The sequence below is a fragment of the Corapipo altera genome, unplaced genomic scaffold (assembly GCF_003945725.1).
Source record: "Corapipo altera isolate COAL_440 unplaced genomic scaffold, ASM394572v1 53, whole genome shotgun sequence".
Taxonomy (NCBI): Eukaryota; Metazoa; Chordata; class Aves; order Passeriformes; family Pipridae; genus Corapipo; species Corapipo altera.
Window position 1 is genome coordinate 3,657,864 of NW_020884900.1, and position 15,587 is coordinate 3,673,450.

The following is a 15,587-nucleotide window of genomic DNA, read 5'->3' on the forward strand; positions in this document are numbered from 1 at the left end:
GTCCTGATATAAACTGAAATATGTGCATATTTACTAGGTTATTAACTGTTTATCGATATCAGGCATGTTGCCGACAGTTCAATAATTGCTTGATCAAAGTAGGAGTTTTTAAAAGAAAATAAAGCCTTTTAATAGCATCGCTATATATATATATTAGTATTCTTATATAGGAGGCTTACATTCCATTAGCACAAACAACTGTCTTAAATCTTCCCAATATCCCCATGAGGAAGTAAATGACTGCTAATTCCTGGTCAGATAACAGTTACCTTGCCTGTGATGCAGGTCCCAAGAAAGTATGTTTGTTTTCCTTGCACAAGAGCCACAAATTTCCTGAGGAGGATGTTTTGAAGGGGCTCCCTGAAGGAAGAAATGCCGTTAGTACTGTTCCAGGAAGCAATAAGCACCTTCATGAAAATAACTCAAGTCCCCATCCTTAATCCCTGCCTATCCTTTTTTATCTGATGGACTCAGCGAGGGCTGGAAGATCACAGTGTGGCTGAAAACAAAAGGGAGTTAACAAGATGTGACCAGTCAATGGATAAAACAATAGGCGAAGCCCTCCACGTTGTGTAGAGCCCAGGTGTCCTTCCATGCTCAGGTAGCCATGTGGATCGTGGTGAGTTTGCTGTGTTGCCTCACGCTCGGGGGGCTGCCAGGGGCGAGCGGCTCGTGCCCATCCCAGTGCAGCTGCGCCTTCCACAGCCTCAGTGAAGGGACCAAAGCCAGGTATGCCGGGACTCTCCTCGGGGGCTGCCGCTCTTTCTCGGGGTGCTGGGGATTTTGTTTCCTCTCCTTTGTAAGGAGGCTTGGAAGAGAAAATATTGTGTCCAGACTTTGTGTCCATTATTTTTTCCAGTCACTGTGTGCTCTAGCTATATTTGCAGAGGATTAGCTTCTGAAAACACAGTAAGCTGATTTCAGAGAAAGCGTTTCGGCATCTCTGTGAGAAGTGACATAATTACTGCTGGTGTAATGGCAAAAAGGGAATAAAATTTAAACAACCTTTTGTTTTTTTACCTCTGTGTTGAAAATTCTAGATTTAAGAAGTCTTATTCCGCTCTGCTGATTTGTTCCTAAAGTGTAACTAGATTTGATTTATGTTGTGGTAACAAAAGCGGCAATTCAATTCACTTAAAAAAGTCCTTCAGCTGGAGATTTTAGGCAAAGCAATAGACTGTAGATGAGAATGAACCAAAAAAATAGACAATAGTCATAAAAATAAAAGAAGTTAATTCTCAGACTGGAAGCTTTCAGTTAAAAAACAAGACGAGACCAAAAGGACCTCCATTTTTGAATGCAGTGCTATACTATGTACATTTCTCTGGAGGACTGTTTTTTATAACCGTTCTGAAGTGTAATCACAAAGTAATTGTCTGACAATGAAATAGAGGCTACATTTTTGTAAGGTGCGGGTCACAGTAGAGGAGGTTTTGTGACAGAGATACGTGATTTGCAAAATCCTTTGGAATAAATTTTTTTTAGACAAGAACATGGTATTGAAATTAAATATTTTGGATCCCCATGAAATAGATCTACTTTCTTATCTCTTTTCTGGTGCTATAGATTTAATACCATAAACTTTGCCAGTAAGAAGCATGGTAGAGACACAAGTAGTCTGCAATCGTTAAAAGGGAGCACAATAGTGTGACAACCAATTATTGCTTCATAAATGTCACAGTTCCCAGGGGAATTTCCTTGCAGTGACTGGAAAAAGCTGTTGTGCATTTTAGTAAGATACATAATAATGCAAATATCCATTAGTCCCTTAAGGAGCATAATGTCACCTTTTTTTCCTGTGTTATGATTCATATTTCTCACTAGCAGAAGGAGATTATCCCATAGATTAAATGTTTAGTGCTCACTGACATAGTTTAAGGACACTATGAGAAGCACGCTGCTTTACTGCCATGGTGTTTCTGTTAGCAAACATTTTATGTCATGACTACACACAAAAAAATGTTTTATTCAAAGAGGATTTTTGAATTTTTCTTATTTGATAGATTTTTCTCTTCCTCAAAATCTCAATTTTCAGCTGAGGGTGGGTAGGATTTAATGCCACAATAAAAGTGTTTGATGAGAGTAATGTACTGTGTTTTGATTATAAATTTACAGTTTAACTGTAGGCTCAAATAGCATTTAACTCTGGGAGGTTTGCATGAGCAGTTCAGCATTGTTATATGTTTTTGTTGATACATGAGGAATAATTGCTTTCAGCCAAAACCAATCTGGTTTTGGCAGCTTTGCAATATTCTGTTTATAGAGGCAGCGTGATAAGAAAATGTTACTTGACTGATCACATTACATTTCTTGCAGTATCTTGTTTAGCATGTGGAGTGGAACATGCCTATTTTACCTGTTATCTTTTGCAGGTGGCTTTGTATTTTGTTAAGAATTTGCCTTCCTCTACCTGCTGATAGGCAAACTAAAATGCAGTTTGGTCTGAGAGACCTTTTTTGTCTCACTTCATTTCTCATGGCTATCTACAATCCCAAGTCACAATTTTTTGTATGAAGGCTGCAAAAATGCAGCAGACTTTTCATGCTTTGACTGCTAGAGACTAGGAATGGGAAGAATGATTAAAACACATAAATCTGCCTTGCTTTCAGTGTAGCATTTTCCAAAGAGTTAATTTTCTGTGCCTGTGGTGCAGTGAGTGCTACCACCTCTACACACCTTCCAGATTACTTCACAGTAAAGCAGAGCTTGCTCTAGTGCATTTCCAGTGAGCTGTTAGCTGACTTTCTTATCTTCATTTTTCAAATCAAAGGTCCTGTGTCATATTTAATCTATATAACTTCTTATCCTCCGACGTCAGTAAGGCTTCTTTTTATATGGCTTTTATTGTTCAATTTTTGGATTGTTTTGTTTTATCTTGCACTAGAATCCTCTGTTGTGCATCAATGTTGTCACTACTGTCTCTCATAAGTACTCTAAAAAAACCTGAAAGCAAAAAACAGCAGGAACACTATATGGGCCAGATTCAGACTCATGTCACCCCAGGAGTAGCACAGCGCTGCAATCTCTGCAGTCAGAAGGTGCATATGAATGTTGATGTCCTTATGGTGATGATGTAGAGATCAGCAGCAAGTAAGAAATGACAAGAAGAAATCTTGTGAAAAAACAAAAGCAGATCAAAATCTTGCATTGAAAGAAAGCTTCAAAACCTTTTCAAAATAAAAGAAAGTCACACCTTTGCTTGTCTTTCCCCACCAGGACAGTGCTGTGTAATGACCCAGAGATGACCCTCCCTCCTGTGAACATCCCCGTAGATACAATCAAGCTTCGGATAGAAAAGACAGCCATTCGCAGGGTGCCAGGAGAGGCTTTCCACCTACTTCACAACCTGGAGTACCTCTGGATGCCCTATAACTCCCTGGCCAGCCTCAGCGGAATCACCTTCAAGGGCCTTCATCGCCTACAGGAGCTGAGGCTAGATGGGAACAATTTAATAGCTTTCCCCTGGGAAGCCCTGGCTGGCATGCCACAGCTGAGGCTTCTGGATTTACACAACAATGAACTTACCTCAGTCCCTCCAGATGCTGCTCGTTATATCAAGAATATCACATACCTGGATCTGTCTAGCAATAAGCTGATGACTCTTCCTCAGGCTCTTATTGCCACCTGGGCAAACCTCCAGGCTGTTCCTTACTTCCCCAATGACAACTCCAAGATCATCCTAGGTAAGAGGAGTGCCTGTCATTTTGCAGGGGGCACAAATGGCAAGAGTTTCTCATCTTATTGCAGCATTTTCACCCATTGTGGTTACCGTAGCAAGTACATTGCCATTATATATATTCAATTTAATACCCTATATAGAGTGTGTAAATTCATTTACATGTTAACAAATTCACCTCAGGCTCATCAAACCCAGCTTATTACACCATAAATTTGATTACTTGCTTGAATCTTTGTATGTTTGTCAATGCTGGGCCCCTCAGAGGTATGGCTTTGGGGCAATTGTCCATTTTTGTGTCAGCTGACTCTCAGTTGCAGTATCCCCAAGTGAGATTTCAGCACATTTATTAGTTCAGGGGATTACTACTTAGTCTCTTAACATTTGAGTGCTGATTCAAATCCATGGTAGGTTGATGATGTTTCAGAGTTGTTGCCATCTGCTGTTTTCACTTGCCTTGAGCTGATCCAGCTCCACTGACTGTGTTTGGTCTGCAGGCTGTGTGCATCTGTGTGTACTGCCTCTACAGCATGGATGTGAGTTCAGGCTCTTGCTGATAATCTCATCAGAGACATTGCAAGTTTCCTCTTGCTCTGGCTGCTGCTCTTTGTTCCCTGGATAAATTTAGGAGAGTAAAGTTTTTTAAAAACGATTGCAGTGGAAAGAGATACAAGACTTAAAAAAGGTACAAAATGCCACCTACAAAGCTTTTAGTGTCCTTTACAGATGTTGTTTAAGGTTTCATTAGCATCAGGAGAGGAGCAGGTGTTTCACTGTGCTGTTTTACCAGATGCAGTAACAAGTTCTTTAAACCAAAGCTGGCAGTTTGGGATTGCCCATTTCACTCGTGGCAAGACACTGCCTAGATCATACTTCTTTTATTTTTTAGCATCAAGTTACATGTAAAAATGTTATTCCATTCAATATAGAATAGTAAAGTGTTTTATTGAGAAGAACAGATTGTGCCTTGATGCTCTGGCCAACCTGAGTGTTTACGTATCCAGCTGTGCAAAGGTGGAATGTACCAGGATACTAAAATATTCATGTAGGCAAATGCCTATAATGCTAAAATTAATGCAGTAATGTATAGACACTCCAGCTTCTAGGTCCTGTCCTACTGATACTCAGAGGGACCAGGTAGATAAAATGCATGTCCCTCACAGGAGCAGTGTGGGAGAACACAGCTGCTTGTTTCTGTTTCACTCTGCTCATGCCTGTTTCTCATGGAGGCATAAAAAGTCATGAATATTAAAGAGTCAGCCAAATCCATCCTTTATCTACCATGCATCACTGTGACTTCTCTTCAGAGCCCTTGTTTGTAGACTACTTCAAGATATAGCTCCTCTGTTAAGTTGCTGGCTGATAGTCTGTGCCAAGGGTGCAAGCTTTTCCACATGAGGATTGCCCACGTGAGCCCATGGAAGTGTGCTGTGCAGGGAAACAAAGAGCTCACTTTGGGGCTTTGGGGGTGCTGCAGCATCAGCTGGAGCTGGCGCACCTGCCAGGTAATCTGGGATAAATTAGTATCTAGTGCATGAGGTCAGAAATAAGCTGCAAAGAAGTATGCTAGCAAAAATGCCATAAACCAACAGAGTCAAGCTGTACTTTCTTTCTTTATTTAGTCCCCTTCATTTTAATGCATTGATTTATAAGAATTGACCTCCTGCCAAGACCCATCACTTTCACATCCTCTTCCGAGCTCAGGGAGGATGATATGGAATCATCTCAGAAGAAATTTTCCAGCAGCATCTTTAAAACACTTTGTTTGAGACCTTGGGGGCTTTTGATCAGCACTGTGTCTCTGTTGACTGTAGCAAATTCAAACACCCCCTTGATGCTCATGGAGCCTTGTGGTGCACCGTCTGTGCATGTGTCAAAATTAGGTTCTGGCTGGAAAGCCTGTGCTTGCATGATTCGTGCTGCAGGGCTCCAGGGCCCAGTGAGGGTGGGCACTGTAGGGTGGGCAGCTGTCATTTCCTCCCACCAGGAATGGAGGAAATGTTAGTACTCTTTACTTTGAGGCAGGTGCCAGCCCCAGGGCATGTCCTTGGGCTGCCTGTGGAAAAGAGGAGGTGGAGCCCCCTTAGAGGAAGCAGAGCTCACTCCTGTGGCAGGCAGGAGGCCTGGGAGCCATGCTCCTGGCTTAGGCTTCAAATGTGTGCCTGGGTTAGATGGTATAAATGTCCCTAGTGCCAATTCTGCTAGCTAAAACCATTAGAGACCACAAACTGACCACAGAGCAGCTGGATGGGAATATTTGTAAGTAGGATGACACAGATTTAATCAGAATGCAGCAACTTCTGTTCATGGATATGCATTGCTCTAGTTCCAAATTTGCTTTTTCAGTACTATCTTCAGAGGTCTATTTTTAATTGAGTGATGTCTCATTTTTTTCAGAATTTGAGTTCAATAGGTGTGAACTGGGATAGCAGAATGAAAAAAGAGGAGAAACATTCTGGGACTCTGAAACAGGAATGTGCTCTTCAGTAGACCCTTTCTATATAAGAACTATATTCTTAATATAGTTATTGCCTATTTGTATTCTTTTATATACCATAGCAGGAATATTCTTCAATTTAATCTTTAAAACAGTTCTTTTGTTTTATCCTGTGTAAATTAGTATTTCAGGAAAAACAGGTCATTTTAGCTGATTACTAAAATAATGAAGATAACTTAGAATAACTGGGCTGGAAGAGAACTATTACAGTCAAGTAGGATCACCTACACCTATTGCAGGAATGAAAGTTGGCATGACAATATGGATAATATTTTAATAGTGTCCAGTGAGAAGAATTTCCTGACCTGTCTAAGGAAGAGACTTCATAGTCTCCTCATACCAAAAAAATTCACACCCCTTCTCCCATGCTTACTTGTTTTTTTCATCCTGGAACCAACTGTGTTTATAATAACTTCTTGTTTTGCTTCTTTAGGTGCATAAATTGCAATGTTTTCATAATATGAATAATTCAGATCCAGATTTTGAGACACTTTAGCAAGCCATATTTATTCCATTCTACTAACAGGCAGCCATGGGATCCATCAGGCTCAGGGGACTTTCAGGACATCACAGCCCCCACCCCACATACCTCTGCATAAGCACAGACACTTCTTGCAGAGCAGTTAGGGAGCTTATCACAGTTTGTCTTGCTGAAAAACAGAAATGAAAGTGGCAGAAACAACAGCTGCTGTTGGAGTGACTTAGTGCTCTGATTTCTTTTGACAGGCTTGCAAGACAATCCGTGGGTATGTGACTGCAGTCTGTATGAAATGGTCCATTTCCTAAATTTCCAATCTCCTAACATAGCGTTCATTGAGCCCAGGCTGAAATGCTTCACACCCAGGAGCCTTGCAGGAGTGTTCTTCAGCCAAGTGGAGCTAAGGAAGTGTCAAAGCCCCGTTGTACACACTTCTGTAGCCAAAGTAAAGACCATCCTGGGCAGTACTGTGCTGCTACGATGTGGGACAACAGGGGTGCCCATCCCTGAGCTCAGCTGGAGGAGAGCTGACGGTGCTCAACTGAACGGCACAGGTGGGCTTGGTTTAACCTTTTCTCACACATGGAATGAGTGATAGAGACCTGTACCTTTATTTTCTACAGACTGTTCAGCAAATGGAAGCTTCTATGACAACAGAACCTTCCTAGGTTCAAGTGGTGCAAGATTAGGATTCACTGTAATTCGCAATAGTACCGTGTTCAATCCACTACTACAGTGTGATTTTCCATTGACTATAAAATTACTTATATGTTGATGAAAATATGATCAGATAAATATATACTATAATGTGTAAAAAGTTGGTTTGGTTTTGTTTCATAGCAAATGTGGTGAGACGAGTCAAGGAGTTTTCTGCAAATCTTTTGGAGATGAAGAAACGAAATGTGTCCAACTGTAGCAAGAGGCTGTTCTCAGTTACTGAGTTATTCAGTCACTGACAAGGCTTCCTACTGAATTATTCTGTGCATCTTTGAGACTAATGAATAGCTACTGTTAATCAGTTAGAAAACATGTCTGACGGAGAGATGTCTGATGTGAACTCAACTGGGATTTAGATCTGCTGTAGAGAGAAAGAAAAGGCTGCAAATATACAACATTACTGATATATTAAAAAACAAAAAAACCACTAAACTGCTGGAGGGTACAAATCTGCAGTGGCAATGTCTGCAAGAAATCATTAATTTCTGATAGATTGACAAGGTGTCTTGGGAAGAAACTTTATGGGAGAAACACTGACCATCTGGTCTGAGTACCTGTTCTGTGCCCACCCCTTTTGTGGGGGAAGTCTTCAAACAGCCACTGATTTTGTGACTGATCATGTTTTCATTTGCATTCACAAGAATGTTTGGAGCTAAAATTGCAGTGTTGGTTCTTTAATGTGTGGGGAATTTAGGGAAGATACTTTTGCTGTATTGAATACAATTGTCCTTAGCTTTTTGTCCTAGGACCTGAACCTTCATCCCTGCAACCTTCCCTGAATACTACTGTGTTCCAGGCCTGGCCTTGACTTTCACAGTAGATCTAAACTCAGCAGATAAATTGCTAAGTATGGGGTCTGATCTTCAAAGGGTTACAGGGCTCCTTGGTGCACAGAACAGGGAAGAGAGCATTTTTGTTTCACAGCAGTAGAACTACTTGTAATAAATATAATTTTTTGAGATCTGCACAAGTCATTGCTCTGTTGTGCATGGTGTGCAGGATGTAGCAGACCTGCTCCTCATAATGATAATGTCTACCCATCATGCTGTGAACATCCCTCCTACACTTGAAAGAGAACACCACAAAAAAAAAAAAAAACAAACAGAGAATGGGTTCCTGAAAGCCTATGTTGAGTTTACTTTGAGCTACAACTGAGAATGATGGATTTTGTGCCCCATTAAATCAGACCTTAGCACCTTTCAATAAACAGTTGGCTGAAAAGATACATTATCTCTCAGCAACGGCAGCTTCTGTGCCAATGCTGTAATATGACTGTTTGAAATGTTAGTGTTCTGAACAGAAAGGAGTGAGAAACAGCCCACAGTCTGTATGTACAGGGAAGTGCTGTAGGTAGGCTGTCTGTATGTTTTCTAATGTACCCATTTAGTAAATAATTAAACTGAAAAAGTAACTTTTGCTACGTTGTATTTCACTGCCATTGGAACTGGCGCTGGTTGCCAAAGTTGGATCCTGACTCCATGAGGGCTTGGGAGAAGTTTGCATTCTGTCTTACTTTTGCCTTTCAGACATCTCCCTGGTTTACCTTGCAGTGGGAAAGGGCAGAGGTAGCACGTGCTCATCCTAAGGAGGCTGTTTAAATAATGAAGAAGGTTCTTTACCCTTCTACAGGATCCTAACTTTTTTATTTTCCTGCAAGAATAGAAAAAGGCAAAAAAAGCTTGTTTTAGCCTCCAGGTAAAGCAAGCCGGAAAATCAACACTCAGTTGTGTACATGTAATTCAGTGGTAAGCAATCAGACCTGTATAAAAGCCTGCAATAATTTAGCAGTAAAAGGGTTATTATTTTTCAATTATTTTTTCGTATACTCTGGACTAGTCCATATGCAGTTATTAGAATAAAATCTCTGCTGTTTGTGTTTTCTGTGCCTCAGAGGACTGCATCTAGTGTTTAAATAGATCATGTTACTCCCTACTCCTTCCACTCTTCTAAGTATTGTACCTACATAAGAATTTTTAAGCTTTTTTTTTTAATGGAAGAACCTTTTCTGTTATGTTTTTAAATTATACATCAGTTTGGACGAAATACCATCAAATGCTGCACATATATTCATTTTGAAGCAGCTTCAATCCCAACGTAACCTAATTTTAGTGTTACTGTCCTCTTCTTAGGTTTACTTTGATTTTGTAACATTCTTGGTGGCAAACAGAAATGATGACTCTACTGTATTGATCAGATATTTGGTTGATGGAATTTCAATATTTTACAAACATGTTATTAATTCTATTTATTATTGACTATTTATTTAACATTTTTCCTACCTTGCAGTTCACCAGGAGATTTCCAGTGATGGGATGAGCTGGTCTATTCTGGGCCTGCCTGTAGTCTCTTACCTTGACTCTGGAGAGTACATCTGTAAAGCGAAGAATTTTCTGGGAGCAACAGAGGCGTTCATATCTCTCATCATCACAGACTCTGAAAGCACGGATGACCCTAACTCTAATGGCAAAGGCACGTGGAATGGGAAGGCGAGTGGGATGGAAGCAGCTGCCTACAATGACAAACTAGTAGCAAGGTACGTTATCACCACCTCCACTGTGCCTACCCTGGGGGCTGGAGTGGGCACCGGAGAGGGCCTCCTCTCGGATGTGGAACAAGACGGCAACCCCAGAAACCTGCTGGTGAGCCCACCCACTGGTCAGCAGGAGCCAGAACGAATGGTGAGGAGTGTCAGGGTGATAGGAGACACCGACCAGAGCATCACCCTGGCCTGGAAAGCACCTCTGGCAAAGAATACGACAGTGTTCAGTGTCCTCTATGCCATCTTTGGAGAGAGGGACATGCGGCGGATCAACGTGGAGCCGGGGAAGACCAAGGTCACCGTCTATGGGCTGCTGCCAAAGACCAAATACATCGTGTGTGTCTGTGTGAAAGGACTGATCCCCAGGAAGGAGCAGTGCATCATATTTTCCACGGATGAAGTTGCCAGTGCAGGAGGGACCCAGAAGCTCATCAATGTGGTTGTCATCAGCGTGGCCTGTGTCATCGCTGTTCCCCTGACGCTGGTGGTCTGTTGCGGAGCGCTGAAGAGGCGCTGCAAAAAATGCTTCGTGCGAAAACCCAAGGAAATTCAGGAATCCTATGTCACCTTTGAAAGCCTGTCTCCTGGGGCCAAGGCAAAAGGCGTGGAAGGGGAATACTTGACTAGACATACCCCTGATGAGTCAAACAGGCTGCTGTCTGCCCGGTCCAGCGTGGACTCTGAAGCGATACCAAAGATAGAGGGACAACCTAATGAATACTTTTGCTGATAGTAGCTAGGATGATTGTCAGCTTGCCAGGTGGAAAGCATGTGGCTGTATATATGACTCTGTGCTCCAGCACTGCAGGCCAGCCTGTCAATACTTCTGTCTCCAACATGTTCTGGAAGAGGATGCAAGAGGGTAGATGGTGCTCAAGCTTTACAGAAACATGTTGCTTACACCACTTGGGGTTTGGTGTTTTGTACCCAGTCAAAAGTTTCTGTGATAATGGCCTCATTCTTCTGGACTATTTCTTTTTCCCTGTAAAATGAAGCATGCACAGTAAGTGTGAGGACATTAACAACATTTCTGAGTGTGTTCTGCTTGGTGTTGTTTAGTACCTGCTCTGCAACATACTAGGTATTTTATTCCCAGCTCTTTTGATATTCTTTTGGTTGACAAACAGGGGAGTGTTTAGTAATTCTACTATAAATATCTATGAAAGGGAAGATTGAGAGTCTCACTTTTGACATTCTCTGTGTTTGCATGAAACACGCGGTTTGATGCTTAGTAGATCACTAAATGCAGAGGCACAACAACCTTTTCTAATATGTCCAACATAATAACAACTCTACTCTGAATTCATAGAAATGTGCAAAGGAGATAGAAATCAAGAGACAAAAACCAATGCACTCCCAAGAATCATAATAACATTTTCTGATTGCATTTTTGTCCTAAACACTATTCTTAAGATATTATTGAACAGTACAGCACAGATCCTTCAGTATTGGTCCTAGCTGGTATTTTTTACCTTATTGTAATTAGTAGAATATGTTTTATATCAGCTATGATAGTTAAAAAATCCTGTAATAGCCTACTTTGCACATTGTGTGTGATGTTGTAATCATACTGGAAAACCTACACTGGACAGTTTTGCAAAAATCTCCCAAACTAGTCCTGTCATTGCTGTCTGTGCTCCTGGCAAAACTGATAATGAAGACCCACATGGTCAACCAGGCACTTGTGACTTGGTCTTGCAAATAACTTGCTCCATGCAGAGCAGGAGAATGTGATGCTGTGATGGATGGCCATGCACATGTCAGCCATAACTGACTATGAACTCAATGGTGGCAGAGGCTCAGGGCAGACTTGTGGGTTTCAAACATTTTACAAGTTCAAGAACCCTAAAAAAAAACTTGTCTAATATTAATCTAAATGTACTTTCATAGTCAGGGTGAGCTGATCAGTCATTGGAGTCCTGCGGCTTCACTGGAATTTGGATCTGGGTGTTTGTCACAAAGTACTTTGCTGATGTATAATTTTCCATTCAAGTCTCTCATGTGGTAATACTGTATATAACATTTTTTTTCTCTCTGTAATAAATATTATTTGTGAAGAAAATTATATATGTTCTGCCAAATGTTGAGTGGGAGAGATCTAGCCAAGTTAAAGTGGTGACTTAAACTGGTAAAGCTTTCTGAATTGTTTTGAAATGTGTGTTGGTAAATTTATTGGAAGGACCTCCATTCACATGCTGGACCTGTATGTACAGTGGGAATTAACAAAATTCATGGGTTGGAATGGAACCCTGTATGGATTTTGCAAGTCCTTCTACAGTTATGGCAGATTTCTTGGCCTGATGGAAAAATCAAGTCATTTGATCTCAACATAAATATTTTCAACAGGGGTACATTACAGTAGTTTCTGATAAGACTCCCTGTATTCCTTACATTAATGATAAAGAACTTGTATTGGGAGAATTTGTATAAATTATTATTGTATACACCCTGTATAAAATAATGCGTGCTACTTTTATCACTGGACTGTGTAGATTTTTAGGTTTGCAAATAATGTTTTGTAAAATTATGTATTTTAATACAACAAATTAGCTGATGGAATATGTGGTATGTAATAGACTTATTACTTATTTATACAGTTGCATTTCTGAGCATTTTTAGTCTCTCTCCAAGGTAGAAGAAAAATATTCTTCCAGTGGCAGTTTTTGTGATGAGTTACAAGGAGTGCTGTGTGTAAGCCTGATGATGGCCCACATCTGCAGCCACTGGGCTGTGCAGAAATCACCCTGCCATGGCCCTGGATGGGTAAGATCCTGAAGAATCAAGGCTGTCCTAAAGTTCTCCTGTGGTGAACCGAGTGGACCTACTGCCCAAGGACTTACCTGTAAGTCAAGTTTACAGGAGCTGTCTGGGAACCATAGGTATTTACTTTTCAGCTGACTGGAGACACGAGTGGGCTAATTTGCAGCCTCCAGCCTTGGTGAGGAGCAGCTCTCACCTACTATGACACACAGTCTGTGAGTTGGCAATGGAAGAGGCACCAGCTGGGACACCACTGTTGCTCTTTGCTTTTGAGGAAGAGAGGATGGAGTGATCCTCCTGTGACATTCACCGTGGATGTATTAAATTTTACAGACTCTATTGGATATTTTTTACACTTTGAATAAATAGTGATCCCGAGTAGAATAAATATGATTTTTCTTTTCTCTTTCCTGTGGTTATTCTCACTGTCTCATAGATGAGGTATCACATTTTATCATCTCAACTGCTGCTGCTTCGAAACAAGCCTTTCTACTCACTGGTGATTCATACAAGACAGGCAGTAGGTAGAAACTTGTACAAGCTCTGTGTCATCTGGCATGGGTCAGAGGAGAAACCCTATACTTGCTGAATATGAGTGTAATTTCAAAGCATTAAGCAGACTGATTTTCTGACTTCAAGGCTCTGGGTCAGATTTTCGGTAGTATCAGACATACAGATAAATATCTCACTGGATTTTCTGTTGCTGTTGTAATAGAAGAGCTGTAGGGGCATCTAATTTCAGCAGGGTGAGGAGAATATTCATCACTGCAAAGAATTTCTTTCTTGGTTAAAGTCAATTCTCAAGATGTGCTGTAAGAACCAAAATGAACATCTGAATATCTTTTGGAATTGCTGCATTAGTAGCTTGTTTTAAAATTATTATTTGTTGACACTTTGTTCTGTTCAGTTTTCTTTTTGAAATATTTGCTCCATTAATAGTCTCTTTGTGTCAGATTTTGACCAATTTGTTTCTTTTTGGGGTCTATTTCAAATATTTTGGCATTAAGCAAAGTATTTTGGAGTCTCTTTGAGTATAATGTTCCCTACTATTACTGTTTTAAAATTTCTTCTCAGATGAGTGTTGGACCACGTCAGGAATACTTAGGGATAAAATAAGGAGGTTTGCACCATCAGCCTGAGCTGAGCACTTTGGAGAGTAGTATGAGCCACTCCTTGAAGGGCATTACATGTGATATATAACAGAGACAAACTCCTTCCACAGTATTTTTTAGTACTTATTTTGGAAATCAGAGTAGTGTAAAACTGAAAAATTAAGGATAAAGTTTAAAGGAGAAGGTAATGATATTTTAAAAATTAATCCAAATAGCTCTGAACTGTACCTAAAAATTTTTGTTATTTCATTTTCTTAAAAGGATCTGCAAGAAAACAGCTATCAAAATAAGGGAACTGAGCAGAATATAAATGAAATAATGTGCTCAAAATGGTTAAAATTGAGTCCTGCAAGTAGTTGAAGTACAAGACAAAATGTAAAAACACATGTTGAAGCTTTGAAATATGTTTTTCCAAACAGCTTAAAAAATGTCCAGATTATCTGGTGAGGAGATCCAGAGAAAGGCTAATATTGTATCTGAATTATAAAGTCTTTGCAAATATCTTTAATGCCACCTATGCATAAAAATTCCACAAATGCAAAGTAATGTTCAGACTGACCACAGTGTGATTTAAGCATGTTGGAAGGCTATAATTGCATTAAGTGTGGTAAATTTCACATTTATTTCCAAGTGCCTGGAAAGAATAGACTAAAAAGTATTTAAATGATAAAAAACCATAGGACACAAAAGTGTACATGTACACAGACATAAATTTGAGAAAAAAATTAACAACTCAAAAGTGTTAAGAAGGACTGTAAAATATTTTTCAAGATGTTTTGAAAACTGAATGGACATTGAGGAATGATTTTGAAAGTATTCCAATAGTAAAATGAAATCTAAAGATTAAAAGGGTCCCAAAGAAGCTGATGTCCAAGTCCCTCAGTGTCAGAATTGACTGGGAAACCCTGTACAGTTTCAGGATATATTTAATTATTATTCATTGCTGTGAGCTTCACCAGCTTTAAAGTCCATGAACAGAAGACAAAAACTGTTGCACAATACAGAACAAAAGGTTGTTTCCCATTTTATTTTCCTGTTACTCAAGATTATAAATAAAGAATTTAGCAATTGCCAGCAAGGGTCCAAATGGATGAGAAATAAGGGTGTACACCTCAGTGAGCAGGAGAAGGAGCTTCTCAGAGCAGCAGTGAGCCTTGGAGCAATGCCCATATTTCCCAAAAGCCAGAGCTGCCACCGTACAGTACTGTATCTGAAACACCCAACTGCAGCCTTCAACTCTTATGTCCTACCCTGTGGGGATTTCTAACACCGAAAGCCCTGGCAGAGGGACTAATTGTAAAGCTTCAGCCTAGTCGTGATTTCTTACAGGCCCGTGTGTGCCTGTCATTTCAAGATGGAGTTCGACTCCCTCGCCATAGCTGGGAGCACACAATGGGTGTCCTTTTGGCTTTTGCTTTGACAATTGGTGCAGCTTCTTAAACTCCACTTCCCATGGATTAGCAGACAATGTCTCTATGGAGATTTATTTTGACAGCTCGGGTTTTAGACAGCTTGTTCTGCATTTTGGCTTTGGCCAGGATGCCACGTGATGTTAAATAGTAGCTAAACTGAGTGGACATCTGCTGTCACAATAGTGACCATTAAATTTACAAGCAGGCATAAACTGGGCTGAATTAAAAAGGCAAAATCCCACTCCAGTAGGGAACATGAATGTAAGGGCTGTGGCTAACACAGGGGAGTTTTTTTCCTTTACTTTTTATCCCCTCCTTTCTTTTCCTTCCCTGCCTCTCTCTACCTTAGAGAGTGGGTAGATTTGCTACCCATTAATTCATCTGATTTTGATAAGT

The 15,587-nt window shown here is 40.4% G+C and overlaps 1 protein-coding gene across 1 annotated transcript; it reads left to right on the top strand.

Annotated features, from left to right (window-relative positions):
- Window positions 1-607: 607 nt before the first annotated feature.
- On the top strand, window positions 608-11,946 carry LRIT1 (leucine rich repeat, Ig-like and transmembrane domains 1). Its single transcript, XM_027649666.1, has 4 exons — window positions 608-729; window positions 3,217-3,683; window positions 6,900-7,205; window positions 9,655-11,946. Exons 1-4 carry the CDS (start codon window positions 608-610, stop codon window positions 10,635-10,637), a joined length of 1,878 nt encoding a protein of 625 aa, XP_027505467.1. The 3' UTR covers window positions 10,638-11,946.
- The last annotated feature ends 3,641 nt before the right edge of the window (window positions 11,947-15,587 follow it).